This window comes from Danio aesculapii, chromosome 19 (assembly GCF_903798145.1).
Source record: "Danio aesculapii chromosome 19, fDanAes4.1, whole genome shotgun sequence".
Taxonomy (NCBI): Eukaryota; Metazoa; Chordata; class Actinopteri; order Cypriniformes; family Danionidae; genus Danio; species Danio aesculapii.
Genome location: NC_079453.1, coordinates 12,797,375 through 12,819,093, shown reverse-complemented (window position 1 = coordinate 12,819,093; position 21,719 = coordinate 12,797,375). Strand labels below are relative to the sequence as shown.

At 36.1% G+C, this 21,719-nt stretch overlaps 1 protein-coding gene across 2 annotated transcripts in view; it reads right to left on the bottom strand.

The window, feature by feature from the left end:
- ago3b (argonaute RISC catalytic component 3b) overlaps positions 1 to 21,719 on the bottom strand; it is a 28,622-nt gene that overhangs the window by 1,252 nt on the left and 5,651 nt on the right. Inside the window, exons 2-18 of one of the 2 annotated variants that reach the window (XM_056480105.1) lie at positions 19,892 to 20,063; positions 19,605 to 19,725; positions 18,258 to 18,466; positions 17,900 to 18,036; positions 14,899 to 15,033; positions 13,076 to 13,163; positions 12,423 to 12,570; positions 11,296 to 11,415; positions 11,034 to 11,177; positions 8,058 to 8,191; positions 7,786 to 7,970; positions 6,070 to 6,229; positions 5,878 to 5,968; positions 4,433 to 4,627; positions 2,736 to 2,870; positions 2,538 to 2,639; positions 1,675 to 1,874 (exon numbers count right to left, since the gene is read on the bottom strand). In XM_056480105.1, the coding sequence (XP_056336080.1) occupies positions 1,675 to 1,874; positions 2,538 to 2,639; positions 2,736 to 2,870; positions 4,433 to 4,627; positions 5,878 to 5,968; positions 6,070 to 6,229; positions 7,786 to 7,970; positions 8,058 to 8,191; positions 11,034 to 11,177; positions 11,296 to 11,415; positions 12,423 to 12,570; positions 13,076 to 13,163; positions 14,899 to 15,033; positions 17,900 to 18,036; positions 18,258 to 18,466; positions 19,605 to 19,725; positions 19,892 to 20,063 (2,476 nt within the window). The remainder of the gene's footprint in view (positions 1 to 1,674; positions 1,875 to 2,537; positions 2,640 to 2,735; positions 2,871 to 4,432; positions 4,628 to 5,877; positions 5,969 to 6,069; positions 6,230 to 7,785; positions 7,971 to 8,057; positions 8,192 to 11,033; positions 11,178 to 11,295; positions 11,416 to 12,422; positions 12,571 to 13,075; positions 13,164 to 14,898; positions 15,034 to 17,899; positions 18,037 to 18,257; positions 18,467 to 19,604; positions 19,726 to 19,891; positions 20,064 to 21,719) is intronic. The other variant, XM_056480106.1, reaches the window with a different exon arrangement.

Here is a 21,719-nt window from a genome sequence, read left to right as displayed (position 1 = left end):
AGAAAAGAAATTCAAACAGCGGCTAATAATTCTGACTTTATTTCATGATGTACCAAGAAGGTGCAAATGTATTCAGTCTGTACACTACGGTTTTAAAGTTTAGCTTAGTATATTTTATATATATATATATATAGAGAGAGAGAGAGAGAGAGAGAGAGAGAGAGAGAGAGAGAGAGAGAGAGAGAGAGAGAGAGAGAGAGAGATTTACACCTTTAATGTACAGGACAGTAGAGAGTATGACAGGAAACATGAGCAGAGAGACGGGAAGGATTGGCATAGGACCACGAGGCGGGAATCGAACTCGGGTCGTCGTGAGTGCATGTGTCGACACACTAACCACTGGTGCTGACATGGGTCAGTATTATTTTGCTATGAAAGATAGTTGTATTTAATTTTTTTTTTAAAAACATTACTTTTTTCAACAATGATAAGAAATGTTTGTAGCATTTAAAAATGGCTGTGACACTGAAGACTAGAGTAATGGCTCCTAAAAAAGGACTGATGAAAACAAACAGCTGTGTTTTGTCTAAAAGTTGTGAAAAGTTTGTTTTTCTAAATAAATTGTTTTTCTAAATTTTCAAAATAATGGAATTACAAAAGAATAATTGAAAGTTAAAAAAAAACTATTTGAAAATAAGTCCAACAGTCTGAAATGTTCAAGAAAAGTTTGAAAAACAATTGTTCAAGAGAAATTGCCTTTAAAAAAACTAAAAACTATACACAAGACATGTCACTTTTATCTCTTTGAATAGGGAAAAGTGTAACGTCAATATGGGAAATAAAGCCTTGCCTACTAGTACAGGAGCCAATCATCGATCGCTATAGAGTAACAAAATTACGGGGGAGGCTCAGACCAGACATGAGTTTCCGCAGATTTTATGCGATTTGGATGATAGAAATGAAACTAAATAGACAGTTGTTTAATTTTATTGGTGATTCCTAATACGAAATCAATCGTAAGCTTGGCAAGGGGTTTTGGAGAATTTGATGTTTCCCCATTCAGACAAAATGTACGACATACTGCTTGAGAGGTATTTCAAAGATGGCCGCCGAGTGAAATAACTCGCCTTAAAGGGACTTTGCAACAGTTTTAATAGCTGTCCAAATATAGACACAATTTTTTAAGGCCATTATTATTATTATTTTTTTTATATATATAAAAAATGTAGTGGAGGGCTAATGTACTGGTTTAAATTTGTAAATGCAAAAACTCAATAAATAAATATTTTAAAATAATAATAAGTAACAATAATTAAAATGTAAAATAAATATTTATAATCTGAATAAAAATCAGAATTGTACTTTTTAGATGCAACCTAGGTGAGCATGAGTCAATTTCAGATCATATATTAATAAATAAAATTGATACAGATCAGATCTGACAGCTGATCAAAAGTTTTAGTGAAACAGACAAGAATACAAGAGTAGTGAGAATTTGAAGATACACTTCAGTATTCTGAAATGTAACGTAATGTAATAAATGTAATCAAAATTAATTTACTATTACATTGCAAAAACAATGAAAATTTTCAAAACTGCAACCTTATGAAATAAAAAAGGGTCTCTTTTTGACTGTGGCAACCAAGAATAAAAGTGGCAGTGTTTGATCTAAATCAAACCCAGCATTTCAAACAGACACCAAGCAAGCAACAACAAAGCCACTAAATCTCTCACCTGTCATGCTCTTTATCCACTAAATGGTAACGGGCTCTGAAGGCCACCAGATGGGCATAGTAGGCTGGTGCTGGGATGGAGACGGAGCGAGTGCAGCGCACGTATGTGTGGCACAGCTGGTACGTCAAGAGCTGGAACTCATCCGCTGTGAAGCAGTTGTCGTCCCATAGCACGTAGTAGTGTGAAGGTCGGCTTGTACCCTTGTGAAAATAGGGTGAAGTGAGCATTTTGGTGACATGCATTAGACTCAATTGTTCCAAACCATTTAAATTGCCACTTAGTTAATATAATGCAGGACAGATGGCATAAACATGGACTAAAGCTGCGCTCACACTGCACTTTTCCCCCATAGACCATTTATACTCATGCGAATGCTGCAGACCAGAAACGCAAGGTCATGCGACAAGTTTCACATGTCGCTGCGTAGCAATGTTCAACGTTTGTGAACTCTGACCTGTGAAATCGCATGACGTGATTGCGTGAGACCAATAGAAGATCAAAACGTGTCCTCTCTGTACAGAAATTTAACATATTGAGCAATCGCTCGCTTTTTAATGTCTAATCAACTTGTTTAATCCCGCCCCTTTTCACAGCACCGTACAACAAAGTTTAACTTGCTCAAACTATAGTGTAAGCTTATTACAGTGTTTCTCAACCACATTCCTGGAGGACCACCAGCTCTGTACATGTTCGATGTCTCTAACAAAACACACCTGATTCAGATCATCAGCTCATTAGCAGAGACTGGAAGACCTGTAATGGGTGTGACAGACAAAGAATACGTCCAAAATGTGCAGAGTTAGTGGTCGTCCAGGAACATGGTTGAGAAAAACATTTGTGCTCAAGTGGCTGTGAGTTCATACCTGTATTCCAGCATGACTGCAAAGATAAAAGTCAAATTCGTATGGATGGGTGATATCGGTGTCCACTGTGGTTCCTGCTGGAATGTTGCCACTGCGACCAACCTTTACAAATCAATAGAAAAGAGAGTCATTTAGAAAAGAAAGAAAAAAATAATAAGGCAGACTGGCTGTTTTCAGGAAAACTCTTTAAATCCTCACCCTCTCAGTGCGGTCAGCACAGAACAGGCGAGTGTGGTGACGTTTCTGCACAACGATGTAGGTGATTCCAGGCTGATATTCCTTCTCAAGGCTTATACAAGCCTCACGTATTGCCAGCAGCTCATAATAAAGCACCTAGGAAAAAGATTGTAACATAAAATTGTAGAATTGTGAATGGTTTTAGATATTTAGTGATAATTTTAAACGGACTTACTGAAAATCAAATAAAACACATATACAGTTGAAGTCAGAATTATTAGCCCTCTGAATTATTAGCCCCCTTGTTTATTTTCTCCCCCAATTTCTGTTTAATGGAGAGGAGATTTCTTCAACACATTTCTAAACATAATAGTTTTAATAACTCATTTATAATAACTGATTTATTTTATCTTTGCCGTAAAGCCAGTAAATAATATTGTACTAGATATTTTTCAAGACACTTCTATACAGCTTAAAGTGACATTTAAAGGTTTAATTAGGTTAACTAGGCAGGTTAGGGTAATTAGGCAAGTTATTGTATAACGATGGTTTGTTCTGCAGACTATTGAAAAAAATATAGCTTAAAGGGGCTAATAATTTTGACCTTAAAGTGGCTTTAAAAAATATTTAAAACTGATTTTATTCTAGCCGAAATAAAACAAATAAGACTTTCTCCAGAAGAAAACATTATAAGACATACTTTGAAAATCTCCTTGCTCTGTTAAACATCATTTGGGAAATATTTAAAAAGAAAAAAAAAAAAAAAAAAACTAAGGGGGCTAATAATTCTGACTTCAACTATACATACATACATACATACATACATACATACACAGTGCTCAGCATATGTAAGTACACCCCTCACAAATCTCTCACTTAAATTCATATTTTCTATAGGAAGCTTCACAACATTGTATTTGTGCATCTGCATTAAATTAGTCAGTAACGAAGCCAAATCTGAAGCCAATCTAACAAAATTGTTTTGCAAAGTTTTGTATATATGTATACGTGTGTGTGTGTGTGTGTGCGTGTGCGTGTGTGTGCGCGTGTGTGTGCATCACATATACAAAATAAACATATAACACACACATATATATTATGTCAAAACAAACTTTTATCTTGGATGTGATCAATCATGATTAATCTTCGTCCAGCACTAACAGAAATAAAATAAAAAAACAATGAATTTAAGTGCATCTTAAGTTATATAAAATCAATCCTTCTAACAATAATTAAAAATAATTTCAAACATTTGAATTAATCTAAATAAAATATGTAATACCATAAATTTATATTTTTACTAATAAAAAAAAAATATTTAAATAACATTTATAACAAGATATTAAATATTATAATTGTTATTATTTGTGAAGTACATTTTATTATATTACAGTAATATTTTTATGTCCTAATTTCAAGTTAAACCACTATTGTGGTAGGTTAAAATGAAGACCTGTGAGTTTCTATTTCCATCTTACAAGAGTTTTTTCAAATGAAAAAGAGAAATGTTTGTTCATGTTATCATGTAGTGAGACTGCAGACTCTGAAAACACCTGAAAATCTTTACACACGACGAAACTGTGGCACTCGATTCTCACAATACACATGCAAATGTTTTATGATGTGCAACACTGGAGATACTATTTCAGGGGGAACTGAGAAGTGAGAGAGTTGACAACATGTGGTGCTCTGAAGCTAAATATTCTGTAGTTTCTCACCTGTCTGAACTGCCCCTCAGACACTCCATCCCTGTAGAAGATGATTCTGGTGGGTTTGTAGTGAGTAGACTTGTAGAACTGGATGAGCAGCTCTCGCACCATGGATGCCAGGTCCTGAATCACCTCCTGTCTGGGCCTCTGGACACGGACGGTAGCGCAGTATCTGCTGGGGTGAGCATCCATGCTACCCACCACCTGATAGAGAAAAAAAAAAACATCAAAACAAACCATTTTAAATAAACACTACAGTAATTGTTATAAATGATTAGCATGCACATTTTTCTTTCTTTTTTTTTTTTTTTTTTGAAACAACTGTGCCTTTAAGATCATTTCTATTATTATAACTAATATTCTGGATAGGTCCAAAGACAGGTCCATATACTGTCCAAAATATTAGTCTATGATCATTTCTTAAAGGTGCAGAATGCCATTTTGCCACTAGAGGGCAGGGATTCACAACAATCAAAGACATATTTTGATGATGCATCGACTTAGTATGGAATCATGGGAGTTATTTTATTACATTCTCTGGGACTCATAAAATCACAGACGAGCTAAAGTGTTCAAAACCTATCATGGTAATATGAAGCAGAGTAATGCTGAAAGCTGTCAAAGCTGTGAGAGCACTGATGAGTGCAATACGACATGAAAACATCAGAGCTTTTATTATGACACAGTCTACCGGTTCCAGTCATGATTATGTGAGGAAAAAGCAGCCCTGTTTTATCATACGAAATACATTTTGGGCTCTCTAACAATGCTGCTAGTCTAGTCTAATAAAACACACAACATATTAGTGTCTTTGGTGTTTCCTTGTTTTTTATAAAACCAAACCGGTAAGTGTCATTAGTTAAAATAGCTAATTTCTCCTGATTTGAACATTCTTCAAAACATTTTAGATAATGTAAATATGTAAATCAGCTAAATGCAATATATGAATACAGTATATATATTCATATATATATTCATATATATATATATATATATATATATATATATATATATATTCATATATATATATATATATATATATATATATATATATATATATATATATATATATATATATATATATATATATATATATATATATATATATATTTAATGAAAATATATATTGTGCCTTTAATGGTTGTTTAAACAATGAGTGTGCTGATTAGCATGTCATCCGCTTAACAAAATATAAAATATAATTATAGACATCAGTTAAGTTATATTCAAACTAGAAACTTTTACACTAGTACCTCTTTGATAATCTGATCGTCAGACTGTTTAATAACAATATTGTCAAGCAGTTTCATAATGATAGATTTCACAGTTGTGACCGAATAACTGAATTAATGTCTTTTAGGATTAAGAATGAATTACTTTGACAATGAATCTCTATTAAAAAAGAATAATGTATTTAACATGAAGAGTGTGTGTGCGTGGGTTGTCATTCGTACAGCTGCAATGGAGGGTTTCTTGCCATCTCCTGCAGGCGGATGAGTGACATCAGCTCCCAGAAAAATGACTGGCTGTTGGAAAACTGAAGGCCTAAAAATAACAATAAATAAGATGTTTAGTAGAATTAAGGATACCAGGGAACAGTGTTTTTAACACGTGTGGAATGAACATCATTCACTTGGTTGTCGTACCGCTGATGGGGCACCAGGATGTTGTTGATGCCGCCCAGCTTGACGTTGATCTTCAGACAGAGGTTGGAGAGGGTCTGAGGAGACGTCTTTACCACATTCTTCACCTGAACGCACTGAGTGGCCATTCCCAGAAGAGTGTCTCCAACACGTTTCACTTCGGCTGGAGACAGAAAGCACACAAGAGTTGCGGTTGCAAGAATTGATGCTTTACCGTGCGCTTTACTGATTATCAACCATGTAAATAACCAGTTTTCTTTGCATTACTCCTTTATTATGGTGAAATAAAAATGACATGCGTTTTGCATACATAACACTTTCCATTGGGAAATGCATTAACTAACATTAAGTAACAATGAGCAATTCATCCGTTACCATATTTATTGATGTTAGTTAATATATAAAAAAGGTGTTTATTGTTAGCTCATGAGAGCTTAGGTCTATTAAATAGTTAGTAAAACAGTATTAAAACAAAAAAAATGTTAATTACATTGTTAATGTAATGAATTAAGATTAATAAATGCCTTTAAAGCATTTCGTAAAATGCTAAATGTAATTTGTGTACACATATTGCTATTCAAAAGTTTGGGATATGTAGAATTGAAAGACTTTGACACTTTCATTAAGCAAAGATGCATTAAATTGATGTTATGTTATATTACACATATACATTTGAACAATATAGTGCATAATTACAACTACATCCAAAGATGCTTCTCCTTCAATCACTTTTGGTGAATGTAGCCTTGGCCAGGAAGAGTTGATATCATCAGGCGGTATCAAATGATGGGTGTTTCAACCCTAAACTTCAACACCCTCAACATTGGTGCGTCAGCAGTGGTGACCTAATCACTGCCCATCAACTCCCCCTGGCTTCCCGCTAAGCTCCTCTCTCCTGCTCCATAACCAGCAAGAAACTCTCTCTGTTGCCTCCCCCATCCTGCAAGCAGTTATCTTTCTCTCCCTCCCCACCACCCAATGGCTGCAAGTATCCTCCATACTGACTGGGCCAGGAATCCTCTACAGCCGACCTAGACTGGGAAGAGCCATGCCTGCCAACCTTTCTCCCTGCAGTCATGCAAGAGGTCCTGGTATTTATTGTTCTTCCTCTCAAATGCTTGCTCACAACCCTCTTCCCATGGTACTATAAGTTCGATGAGAATGATTTTCTTTGCCTCTTCAGTCCACAGTACTGCATCTTGCCTCAGGGTTGTCTGGGGGGGTTTCCCTCAGGCCTACCTTCATTTCCCATGGTTGGGCCTTTTGCAGCAGATTGGTTCTTGTTGTTACTGTACTAATTGTTAATATTAGCTTCTTCAGTCCAACATCTACATAATCAGGATGATGAAGATAAAACCAGAGTGGACATTTCAGCAAGACAATGATCCAAATCAGCCAATGAAACACTCAAATGCTTTCAGAGAAAGAAAATCAAGCTGTAGAATGGCCTAGCCAATCCCCTGACTTGAGTCCAATAGAAAATACAATATAAGGATCAGATTTGATAGACGAAACCCACAGAACCATCAAGATTTTTACAAATACCAATGCATTTCGCTTTTAAGCCATTCTCAGGAATATTAATTCATCAAAAAAAAAATAATAATAATAATAATAACAGGCTAAACCAATGCAAATAAATGTACTGGGAAGCTTCAATACTAAGTTCCTTAGAAAACTTGACTAATATAAAGGACACCTCTGTCCATGTATAGTTACCGTAGACTGGCGTTTTTCCAGGCAGAATGACGATGATGAGTTGAAGACCAGCGTAGGTGTTCTTCAGGTGCCGGAACATGGGCTCCACATTATCTGCTCCCTGAGCGTATTTGCAGAAACACGGCTGGCCCTGAATGGGCATCCCTGCATCCTTGGAGATCTTCCGCAGCTGGTCTGTGAAGCCCCTTCAAAAGACAAAAGAGATACCAGAGTGTTTCACTTCTACTGATAATTGAAGTTTTGACCAATAAAAAAGATGGAGGAAGCTTTACTTGAGAACTTCCTCTCTACATTGTCTCTGAGTGGCAAAGCAAGCGATGGCCCACATCTTGATCTCCACTCCAGTGTGAAACTGCTTGCCTCTCATGTCCCACACTCCATGACTAGGGGTGGCTACTGTACGATTCTGTAACACAAGGATATATATAATTGTAATTTACAATAATAACAACAAGAATAAGTTTGTCAAATACTATACGTTTGACTGCATTTTAATTATAGTATATATATATACTTTTATACAGCAGTCATTTGTCAAACTCTCACAGTAAATGCTCTGCATATCTAATAACGGGATTCAGAAAGTACTAACAGATATTAGTACTACTTTACTAGTTTCCTAATCAAAAGAAAGATATATTTTATTGATATCTGTAAAGATAAACGTATATATTTGGACACATTCAAAAATAAAATACATAAGGAAGAAATGAACTTCATATTCCAAAAGCAAAAGAAAGATTTCAAAACATAGAACAAGACATTTAAACACATGCAACAAACCTCACTCCATTTAAAGCAACCCACACAGCAACTGATCAACCCTCCACACATGTAAACACAATACAATTAGCACTTATATTAAACAATTAATGAAAATAGTCATTTACTCACCCTAACATGTCCAAACCCATATGAAATTTGTTAATCTTGAGTCCGTTCACCCAAAACTCTGATTTAAAATGTAGGTTTTTATTCACGTATGAACACTAATCAGCTTAAATAATTAAGCTTAAAGTCTGTGTGAATCAAGAGTTTATGATTAATTATGATGATGTATTCTCAACTGAAACTGAATATTGAGTAGGGGGCGGGGTTTTATTTTGTTCACTCCTCCTCTCATCTTTTACCTGCAGCAAACTAACAGTTGAAGGGGTGTGGCTAAGCATATTACACCTAAGCCATCAAACTGACATCATCATAGAAGAACTGCCATTCGAAAGCAGACTTAAGACTAACACTAACACTTTACAATAAGGTTGTATTAGTTAATGTATTTACTAAAATTAACAAATAATGATCAACACATTACAGTATTTATTCATCTTTGTTAAAGTTAATGAAAATACAATTGAGCGTTTTTTAAACACACAGTTCATTAATTAATGTTAGCAAGCATGGATTTGGATTTTAATAAATGAATTAGTAAATGTTGATTAATTAATGCTGTACAAATATTGCTCATTATTAGCTCATGTTAGTAAATACGTTAACTAATATAATCTTATTGTTAAGTTGGACCAGACTAACGATGTGTGCGATCAAATAAAGCATTGCAAATTTAGATTTTATTTGGACTTTAACCCATGCCAGCTTGGAGGCATGAGAACAAATATCCTATTGGCTCTTGCTGAAGCTCTCAAACATGTCGTGTAACACACAAGCATGCTTTGTGACTAGGGTTGGGCAATGTTGTCCAATGTGAAACATCCCGATGGATGATGACATCTTCGTCATAGGCAGGATTGGGGGTGGTTGTTGTTAAATATCAATTAAGTCATAACGAATTAATTAATTGTAGCCTTCCGTTTTCACTACCTATCCCACATGGTCTTTGCTTTACCCATAACAAAACCATAAATAAAAGTTACACACAAATTACCACCTGTCAATCACTTTTTTCAGAGGGACTCTGGCATGAATAGGCAGAATGATCTGTGTCATTATAATGGCTTTTTCCCCACAGCTGGTGGAGGAGACGAGAGTTCGTTTGGAGTTCACTGTAATTTGTATTGTATTGATGATAACGTCCTTATTTTATTATTAGTAGTATTATTATGAGGAAATAATAACAAGTAAAGATGCTAGGGCTCGACCGCTTTGGTCGAATATGCACACGAAATTTTATTTATGCGACCTAAAAATTTATTTGGAAGCATTTAAGCAAGTGCATAAATTGTTGTCGTGCATTTACTCCAAAATCCTCACCGCATGCGCGGCTCTAGGAGACATTTACGCAGAATGCATCTTTGCACCTAAAAACGCCAAACGCAGCAGTCAGGAACAGATTAGAAAAGTTGTTATGTGAACTTGCTGAAGTAAAAAAAGGCTGCAATGCTTGCCCTGCCTTTGTGCTCTTCTTATTGGCCTAATGCTCTAGAACTGAACGGGAATGGATTGGTTAATATCAGCGGTCAATCACTCAGTCAATGCCTTCTGCTATCAGATGACAGGAGCTACAACCGCGAAAAATGTGAAGCGCTGAAGATGAAGAGAATGAAAATTACACTGCCAGATTTTGTTTTAGAAACCCCCTTAAGTTACTAATAATGGCATATCTTATTAGTGATCATGTGCTGAATGTTAATCCACCATTTACACTTTTCCAAGAGTGGATAAAAGACTTCCAGTGGCTATGAAAATAACTAAAGCCATTCACTGGAAATCTGTGGGACGAGGTTTGCAGGTAACAGCGTTTGCCACTGAATCTACACATTTTAAGCAGCTTTATGTCAAATTTAACACAGTTCATGGAAAAAAACGTTATTGCTATTAAGATGACATGCAAACAATAAGTTATATATCAATATAAATGTGGGGCGGTGCGATGGATCGCGATGCTGGCTCAGCATTGTGAAGTTTATCAGCCATCGGCGAAGGACGATGGCATCATCTTTCAGCCCAACTCTATTTGTGACCAAAACTGAATACTTTTAAACATTGCAATCAACCAATGACTATATGCGAATAAAGTCTACTACTAAATGTATTATATTTTTTAAACTCTTTAGCCACATTTTAAAGCATCAGGTTTTCAGTGAAGGGGTGGAAATCTGGCGTTTCAAGTGTGCAAAAACAATTCTTATGGGTTTGCAATGATAAGAGGGTAAATAAATGACAAATTTTCATATTTATTTTGGGTTGAGCTACCCGTTTAAATGTGAAATCTAGTAACAAACCCAGCCAAATCTCTAGTCTTCTACTCAAACACAAACACACACGGTGCATGAGTGAAAGGGGACGGGTACCATAAAGTGTTCAGAGCTCACCCTGCCGCCGTACTGCAGCATGGGGGCGGGCAGAACTCGACCCGTCACCTCCGCCATCTCGTCCCGCACACGGAACTGGAACTCCTGCACAAACGGGTCTGAATTGTAGTTGGCACTGCGCACCTGAGGAATGAGCAAAAGATTGATCCATCAGAGTTAGGACGAATTGAAGACACTTAAGAAAGGCATCTTCAGTCATAAACACTAGCAGGGATGTTCCTGAGTATCTTCTAGAACTCACCAGTCTGCTGATCTCCTCTTGTCTGTCCGGTGCGGAGCGGGCTGTGGCTTTGATCATGGTGGAGGTTTGGTTGTCGGTCAGTTTTTTTATGCAGCGTTGACCTGCCACTATGTTGCACACCTGAGGGAAAAGGACAGTTGATAATGACTGTATTAAAAAGGATCAAGAAATCCAATACGCTTTTACTAAAGCAAGTACTACAAGGCACTAGATCAGAGCTAGTGCTAATAGCCCTTTTCACACAGTTATAAAAGTAAATATCTGTTAAATTACTGGAAATTTAATCATAAAACAGTAGTAAATTCTGACATCATCAATCAAAAATGACCTCTTTAAACGGCTGCATTTGTAAACATGAATGGGTGAGACTTTTTGCGGAGTTAACTTTTTAGTTCAAACTTTTTCATTCATGCAGCTGCTTTCGTCCCAGAAACAAACCAAAATACTGAACTATAGGAGGAGAAAAACGTCATTGTCGCTAGCATACAAAAAAAGGCAGCTGAATAACAGTTATGTTTACATATACGAACACACAGATACGCGCGTGTTGGATGTAGGAAAAACTAGATTGTTATTTAAAACTGCAGTTGTGAGAAAAAGTTATAAATGTGAGATATAAACTTGCAAATGGCAAGAAAAAAAAAAATCAGAACAGATGCAAGCATATGCATTATGTTTATATCACACAAAACTGACCATTTCTGACAAATTAAGCCAGAATTAGGTGAAATCAAATTGGAAATCTGAGGAAAACGGTCAGAATTGCAAGAAATAAACAATTTAAATATAATTTATATATTTAAATAAACTTTTTGCAGATTTTAAAATTTTAACATTATTTCTCACAATGAGAGAAACTTCTGACTTTTTCAGTATTGGAAGACACAAACCCACAACTGCACGTTTATAACTCAAAATTGTGAGATATAAAATCAAAACTGTGAATTCTAAGCTCTATTTTTGTGATGGAAAAAACTAAGCTTTCAAAAAAAGCTGTTGTTAGGTATCTAGAAATGATGAATTCCACAAATCAGGGAAAAACAAACGATGGCTAGACTGTGCTTCAGTGGAAAGAAACAGTATCACGCTTCCTGTTAACACAGGTGATCAGATGCCTTAACGCTCACCTCTAAAGGCAGGTATGTGTGTTTCTGCTCCTGTCCCACTTGCAGGCAGGGCAGATGGGGGTACTTGAGCTGCAAGTTGTACTTTTCCCTGAAATATTGTGCCACTGTTCTCTCCACAGTCTGTCCATTTTCCAGCTGTAGAGGAAACCTGACAAATGAATACAAAAAAGTTATAATTATTTAAAATGAACAGGGAGCTGATGGGATAGTTCAAAAATAAATATTTTGTCAGTATTTACTCACTCTGCAGTTTCTTGCTTCTGTTGAACACAAAGAATGATATACTGAAGGATGATGGAAAGCAGCAGCCATTGACTTCTATACAATTTTTGGTTTTACTATGGATGCCATTAGCTGCTGGTTTCCAACATTCTTCAGAGTATGTTCCTTTGTGCTCAACAGAATTCAGGAAAGTTTAGAACCACTTAAATGCAAGTAAATGGTGAGGAAATTTTCATTTCTAGGTGAACTATCCCTTTAAAGATTCTAAGAAGGCTTCTCCAGTTTTTTTTCTTTTAATATAACAAACATGACACTAAACTATGTATTATTGTACCACAGTGCAGATTTATCGACCTTTTTTTTCTAACGAATAGACAATTAATCCTCAAATGGCCTTAAAAAAAATGCAAAAAAGCTGCTCATCCACTTACGTCTGATGGCTAGCAGGTCGGCGAGTAACATTACACACCCTGTACTTCCTCCTCATGGTGCCACAGTGGGTGACCTCAACCTTTAGACCTGATGAGAGGAGAAGATCAAATTCCCACCACTGGTCAGTTTACAGCTCAGAGTAAGACTAATGTAGGTTTTAAGAGTAATTCCACTATTGTGTAAATCAGGATTCAATTAAAGCAGTGAATATAACTTGCAAATACAGCAGCATTTTTTTTCAGTGTTTTTAAGAGAACAGAATTGCCATAAATACATTTTGAGCATTTTCAACACATCATAACAAAGTGTCATATCTAACATTTTGATTTATACATTTTTTAAGAAATTAAAAAGCTTACATTTGAATAAAATATGCAAAAAAACTTTAATTACATTAAACATAGCGCTCAAGAAATTTCAGTCCAATTTTATATTAGGTGGCCTTACCCAATACGTATTTGCACTGAAATTAATCATTTGTTACAATGTACTTATTGTGTAAATACAGGTTTACCACAGACTGTAAAAGATATGGGCCGAGTATCCGTGACGACACCCATAGGTTTCTGAAGAGCGTAAATGAAGCTAAAAATGGGTGTGGCCAATCCTCGCCATTTTGTTTGCGTGTCACACCGACCGCGGGATACCAAACAAGGGAAAAGAGGCAGAGCTACAGACACCTGCTAGCATTTTGCTTAGTGGTAATACATGGAGCGACTAAACTTATTCTTATAACGTTTTTCTACAGGAGGAAATACTTCAAATATAGTCTGTGTTATTAAATACAAGGCTATTTATGAAATCCAGGCATGACACTGTATGATAACGTTTGAGATAACGTTCTAGAGCCTACAGCTAATCAATCTTTCAGATTCTGGAGTGCATTACAGGTCTAAAGAAGATTAGAAATGATAAATGATCTTAAGCAAATACATTTATAGAGATGGTATACAAGTATATAATTTCACTCACCTGGGAAATGGAGGCCAAGTGAATGTTTTGTGAGCACAATTAAGTGAACACAGCATGCCATATCATCTGATAATAGTTGGTAATAATTCCAAAAAGCAGCTAACTGTGTAAAGCCACATAAAACAAAACAAAAATCTGATGTATATGCCGAGTTCAGGGGCTGATCAGCCGAAATCAGCTGAGGTGACGGAAAACAGGGAGACCTAGCTGTCACTCAAGTGGCCACGGCCTTAATTATTCAGACTTAAATTGACTCAATAGAAACGAAACAGATGAGTTTAAAAAAATCCCTCTAGCTATATATACCAAAATCATTGTTTGTACCAGGCTGTAAACACTTTTTTTCTGCTGTGAAGCTTAATAGAAATTTGCTCTATTATGGAGCCAGGACTAGCAGAATTTCGATGAATTGCAGTTTCAGTTACTTTCGTATTTGCTTCACGAGGGAGAGTGGGAGGTTGCCACTTGGTAAATTCGCTTGTAACTTTTCGCTTGTAGTTATGACTGATTAAATACCAGTGTAATTATACTGTTGACCATTCTTTACCCATACCAAACCTGTCCCTAACCTTACCCGCATCCCACCTCAAAAGCACCAGAAGTGTTCTGCCATACATTATGAACACAGTAAGTACAATGTATTTAGTTTCTGATGCAAGTATATCTTAAGCCACCTAATTATACTTTTCCAAGATTGTTTGATGAACAAAGCTCAAATGTAGAGCTTGAATAACATTTGACGCCACTTTGGACCAATTTAATGCATTCTTGCAGATTAACAGCATCATAACAGTACATATCAAACATTGAAAAGTTAAGAAGAGGTAGCAATTTGTCCATTGACACATACCTTTGATCTCTTTGGTGAATTTGACTCTGTGAGAATCAGTGAGAGGACGAGGCTGCTCATCGATGTTGTGGATATCCAGCACCTCACACATGAACTGAATCACAGGCTGAGCTTTGTAGAAAGCAGTGGCAGACACTAAGGAGAATAATAATAATAATATTTGGTCAAAGTTAAAGCAAAATAAATTAGCTGTTTGTAGACTGCAATTAAAAATCATACTGCTATTAAAATGTAAACATTTGCACAACACTAAGCATCCTTGTGTCATATCGGTGTTACACACAAGTTCAAACTACCACAAAAGAAATGGGATAAAAGTTTATAGTTTGCATAAAAACAATGGGTATGTCTCAATCAGTGCCTTGTTCACTAGTCAGGGATTATGGAGTTACTAGAGCACTGAAACATATGCTCTCCAAAAAGTCCAACAACGCACCGTAAAAAATAAAGAGCATACATGCTCATCAAACATGAATTACTTTAGCCAACTAATGAAGCTAACGACAAACAAAATAGTCCATGTTTTTTTTTTTTTTTTTGATTTAACAATAAACTAACCTACTTGCACGTGTAGAGAACAATCTACTAAACATTTATAGTTACGGTTGAAATGTTGAGTAACGGTTAAAATGTTTCTGGTATATGAAAAGCTGTAATTTGTCTGTAATCCAAATTACTATGTGAAAAATATCAGTTCTGCTGTAGTTCAGAAGTTCCAGTTTTGATGTTCTCATGTCACCATTAGTGTCCCAATGTGTAGTGAACAAAGCTGTTTGTTCTCCTAAGCAGTGCCCAAATTAGTGTACATGACCTATTGATTCAGGATCTAGGGAGCTGATTAAGACACACCCTATGGCCCCGTTTACACTAATATGTTTTAGTTTTAAAATGCATAAGTTTTGCTAAGGTTACGTCTCTCATCCACACTACCCTGAAGTTTTCGAGCCCTGAAAACTGAGCTTTTTGAAAACATTGAAGAGGCCATTTTCATTTTAAAACACTGCTGCTCTGTGTCAGTGTGGATGGGGGAAAACGGAGACATCTGGAGGCGGGGCTGCAGATGTTTGCCTATCTGATTGGGGCTTTTTCATCAATATTAAGTGCACAAAGTTCAGTCTTGCACCCTTTCCTTAAGTTTAGACTTTGCAAGATTGATATGGAAAACAAACTCCCAAGAATACGTCAGTAATGTACTGTACTACGTCATTCGTATCACCCTGGATACATTGTTTCACTCTTAACATTAAAATGGAAACATGATATAAGGAACTGCCTATTTTCATTCTGATATTAACTTAACCAACACTAAAAATTTCGAGGCATTGTGTAGCTACATATTTATATGACCATTATCTTCCCTGTATGCCTATTGATAACAAACCGAGCCTATAACATGACTGCCTTCTTTCATTTTCTTCAAAAAATATGAAACACACAGTTTTAATAATCAATAATGGCCATTTTAAAAGTATAACGTACAATAGGTTTATACAATATAGGGAATAAAGGCAATCAATCAGTCAAATTTGCAGAATCAGTGTACGTGGTTACATAAATTAATATATTAACTTATCTTTGCGCTCAGCCAAAATGTGTTTCCTGAGAACAAGTAATAGATTCAAAAGACCATTAGATAGAGACGAGATTAATTAAATGTCACGTTTGACAACTATAGTGAGATTAAATCCAGCGGAAGGTCCTTGATGAACTGTCTGAGCTGCGCTGCTCTCATCCAGGGAGCTGTGCTCAAAGCACCCACTGACTGCCAGGAGCTCAGACGTCATGTGCGTTTTCAGCAGTGTAGTGTGGACGGAGATCTGTTCAAAAAATGCGAGGTGAAACCCCAGTGTGGACAGAAATCATTTTCATTCTAAAACGGCATTTTAAAACTACAACGTATTAGTGTAAATGCGGCCTAAGCCTGCAGTAGCAATCAAAGCAGAGAAAATGACCCTTTAAAAGTAGCTTGCACCATCAGGTGGTGACATTTAACCGTTTCAAATGTATTTGTTATTGAATCAACTGAATGTATGCATTTATTCTTCCAAGAGGTTTAAAAATGATGATGAATCATTTATTTAGTAACAAAAAATCTTTTGAATATCTTTTTTATAATACTTGTAAACATGCTAAAGCAATTCACTTTTTTAAAACTATTGTTTAGTTTTATACACAGAACAGAAAGGCAATTATGTTTAGTATGACTTTAACTAATTCTGTGTCCAGAGTCATGTAGCTCTATTGAGGTATAAAAGTATGTTGGACAAGCAAGCTCAAACACGCTGCAAGATAAGAAACGCATGCAAATAGAAAAACACTCATAAATTAAGAAAACATCATCAGTTTGACAATACACACACACACACACACACACGCACACGCACGCACACGCACGCACACGCACACGCACACACACAAGCAATTTCTCAGAACACATGCAAATACAGAATCATGCTACAAAGAGCACAGACCACTACAGAAATTTGTCAGGGGACCCCAAAAGGTGAGGAACCTGGATATTTCCTGTTTACTGTTGTCAAAGATCTGAGAGGCAAGACTTTGGTTTATTTTTTATTATTTAGTTAAAAATTTACTAACTACAAGAAACCGTATGACTAGGGCATTCAAATGAAAAAAAACCAAAACAAAAATGCTGCTCTAAGATCTCTAAATGGATAGCAGCCGAGTTTGTGGTTCAAACATCAAGCATCATATTTTGTGCTCCCTGATCCATTTCTGTGCACTATTTGCAGCACATTTCTCTATTTGCACATGTTGTTAGAATTAGCATGCATGTATATTGTCAAACTGATGAAGATGTTTTCTCAGTGTGTTGGAAGTTTCCTTTTTGCATAAGTTTTCTTAACTTGCAGTGCATTTGAGCTCTCTTGGCCACCATACTAAAGACTTTATTATTGTTAATAACCACTAAACAACATGGAGATCATCTAACTGATCAATTCAGATCATTTAGTTCTTTCAACAGTCTTCTCTGGCTTACCGTCAATGTTTAGCATCATCTTCCACATAGCCGGTCGCACTGATTGGTGGAAGCCAAACCACACCTCCCTCCCCCCACCCAGTGGATGATCATAGCCCTCGGGGGAGGAGAAAAACGACCGTCCCACTGGGGTATACCTGATGCGAGAGGAGACAAATAACAGAGCTGTAACCTGCAGAACTTAGATGTGACCTCCTAAATAATTCTGACTGCTTATGGTTAATTCTTCACAAGTATCTACAAATCAATTTAATAATCTCAATTTAATAGTTATGACAGAATCTTTGAAGACATAAGCACTTAAATTTTCACATTTGCATTAAAAGGCTGCTATGATCCTTTAAATATGAACCCTTACCTCATAGATGGCAGATGGCGCAGGACAACATCTACGGCATGTACAGGATTGGTGCTGATTGGCTTATCGAGCTCCAAAGGATCAGGCGTGCTCCGTCCAGTGAGGACCTCATGCAGCATGTGCCAACTGACCAGCGACACAAATTTAATGGTGACCTTGAAAATCCTGTCCTTCCCACCTTCACCTGGCAAGGTCACGTCTAGGTCCACCTACAGATATTAAACACAATGTCATAAAAGTGTGTGATGCACTGATAAAGACAGCACACCATGATTTCACTATCCAGCTAGGTTCATCATTAATTTGGGGAGAGTCTTGCACTGACTGATTATTTTACCAGGAGCCACAGCTGTTCATTTTAATTTGCCTTTGCTTTTTTGGACTCTAAAGTGCATATAGCCCTTGTTATGAATCATGTATTTTGGGCGAACTATCCCTTTAAAGCAGAGATGCCCAAAGTAGGGCTCGCGGGCCAAAGTCTGCACATAGTAAACTTTTGGTTTGGCCCTCCATACCATCTGAAAAGAGAGGGAGAATGATGGAGAGTTGGTTGGGGTGAATGCCTTTGACAGCGATCCTCATTTCTAATTTAATGTATACTCTTTTGTTTCATAGTTTAATTGAGCTGCTACAAAAGAGCCAACTAAGGTTAAATGTTTCATATGAATCAGACTTTTAAAATGTAAACACTGTCACCCAAAGCCCTCAATCAGGTTTTTGGCCCTTTATAAGAAAAATTTTGGGCACCCCTGCATTAAAGGCACCAAACTAAAAAAAATGAAGCTAATATCAGTACATTATATGGAAAAAGATCTGTCAGTACTACCATTTCATTACAACTTGTTTGTAGTAAAACCACAAGGTTGTATTGCTGCTCATTTCAGTTAATTTAACACAATTCCTGTTAATGCAGCACAAATAACAAGAACAGGAACTGTGTTGCATTAACATGAACATTCTATCATTCATTTTATTGGATGCTAAATGTTATACAAGCTAATTTAATTAACTTTTTTTTGTTAAATTTTTTTCTATTTTTTGAGTTAAGGAAATTCTGTTTACCTGATTTGTGCGAACACTTTGACCTCTATTATAAATATAATGTCTAGGATTTTAGGAAATAATAATATTAATTTGCTTTGGTGCAAACTGTAATATGAATAAAATAATATCTAAATACCAATCAATGAAGATGCTGCTTAATGTTTAAGAAATATTTGTAAAGAACTACAGTATGCATCATAAAAGGAATATCATAATGAACACATTTAATCATGGCATGTATCAAGTTCTAATTTTACTGTTAGGTACTTCCCAGCAGCCCTGGTGCCCGTTACTGTGTCTTACCCCCGCTGAGGCCACTGGTAAAGGCTGAGCGGTGTAAAGGCTCTTCTTGCCATCATAAACTGGTCTTCTGTCCCCAAAGATTGTCACCTTAAAGTGCTGCACCATAGAATCCACCACTTCCCTAAAAGCAATCAAAGAAAAGGTCATGACCATTATCATGGGCTCAAAACTGCTCAGCTTGACTATAAAGGCTCAATAATGGAGAAGTCTCTTGAGAATGAAAGATTTCAAAACAAATCAAGCGTTGCAAACTATGCCAATTATTGTAATTGCTGAGTGTTTAGCACCTGTTAACACGGCGTGGGCACTTTTCTGGCTTGATGTCCACATCGTACAAGTAGACATCCATCTTGGGGATGTCCACCTGAAAGCAGTTGGCCAGCAGCTTGATGGGCTTCCCCATGGTGCCATAGCCAGGCCTCCGAGGTACGGAGAACTGGGGCGCAGCCCCAACGGCTCCTGTCAAGGAAATTAAAGGGGATTTCCATTAGTATGACTTCTCGACACTTAATATATTAGACTTTAAAGATCAGTTATTACCAAAGAACTGAAAGTAAAAATCTAAACAAGCCCCCACAAGAAATGAAATGTGTAAAATTGTGCAGCTAATGTGTCATGATCAAAAACTACCTTCATACGGGCATATGAGTGTTATTTCTCATTTGTCAACACTGACATTTATTGGAAAACTGATTAATGCCAAATAACAGCACAGCAATCACCCGTTTGTTTCTTGACACTGATGTTTAAACAGTGGGCATTTAGAGGAAATTTCCTCTACCCACTCACTGGAAACAACACAAACATGATAGACAACCCACATCTTTCATACATAACACTATATGAGAAAGAAATAAAACAAATAACAGTCCGCAAAAAAGACTGCGACTATGTTTAAAAGCATTATATTTAACTAAAATTGTATTATTATTTTTATTTCCGCTAGGTGCCAAGAAAATATTACGCATCTTCATTTAGTTGAACTTAAAATGAACATAAACTAAAATAAATAAATAACACGTGAAATTCAGATGGAGGGCAGAAGGTAAGAAAATTAATGGGAGACATTTTTGTGGTTTATACCATATTTCAAAGGAGATATAAATAGAAAAGAAGCGCTTATGTTGGGCATTACCCTTACATCATGAAGAGGGCCGAGTTTTCTACTGAACTAAAATATATTTGCCTTTCATCGATGCGGTACATACTGTATAATTACGTTACATGAAAAATACTATAGTAAATACTAGTGTTTGAAAGCATACTACAGATAATTACTTGAATTAAACTGTAGTAGTAATTATATTATTGCTGCGGCACAACACAACTGTAGTAATAAATTATTCAATAGGCTTCAGTTTTCTACACTTTACTCACAATGCACAACAGTTTACACTAACGTTACAGTATTTATAACAGTTTATAAGTTTACCATTAACAAAGAGTTGTACACATTATACACTTTACTATGTGGTTCAAAAACATTTTTTATTTTAAATTACTATAGTTTTTTCCCCATATGGATATCTTCCAGACGAACTAACAGATGAAAGCATACTAAAGCGTGGACACAGTCTACATTATTATTTATTTACTTATTTATTTATTTATTTTTGTAAGGGGGAAAAAAAGGGCTTCACAATAATAACAGTCTTTGTCGCAAGGGTTGCATTTCTTTATGTTCTATCAATGAACTTACCATCAACAAACATTCATCGCTGCTGCGCATGTAGACGTTAACGTTACGGTTGTTTATTCCTCTAAAACACCAGTAAAGACTTGGATTATAGCAAAACAAACGGAGATTTCATTGCTGCAATTACATGACAGGGTACGTTATTTATATTCTCCTGGATTTTGTATAAGTGTGGTGGTGTTTGTGTGAATATGAATATGAATGAGAATGAACACATGAATATATTTATACGCATATTGTACAGTAGCTAGGCCTGTATATAATCTTTATTGGTGCAGTTACATTTATGAGAAATTTATTACATGCCGCCTTTTCTTCCATTTTTCAGACAATTTCTTGAACTTTCCCCCCTTTAGGAGCTAAAACTTTTGGAAGTCTGTAAAAGCTGTTCGGCATTTCTTATTTTGGCCAATTTAAAC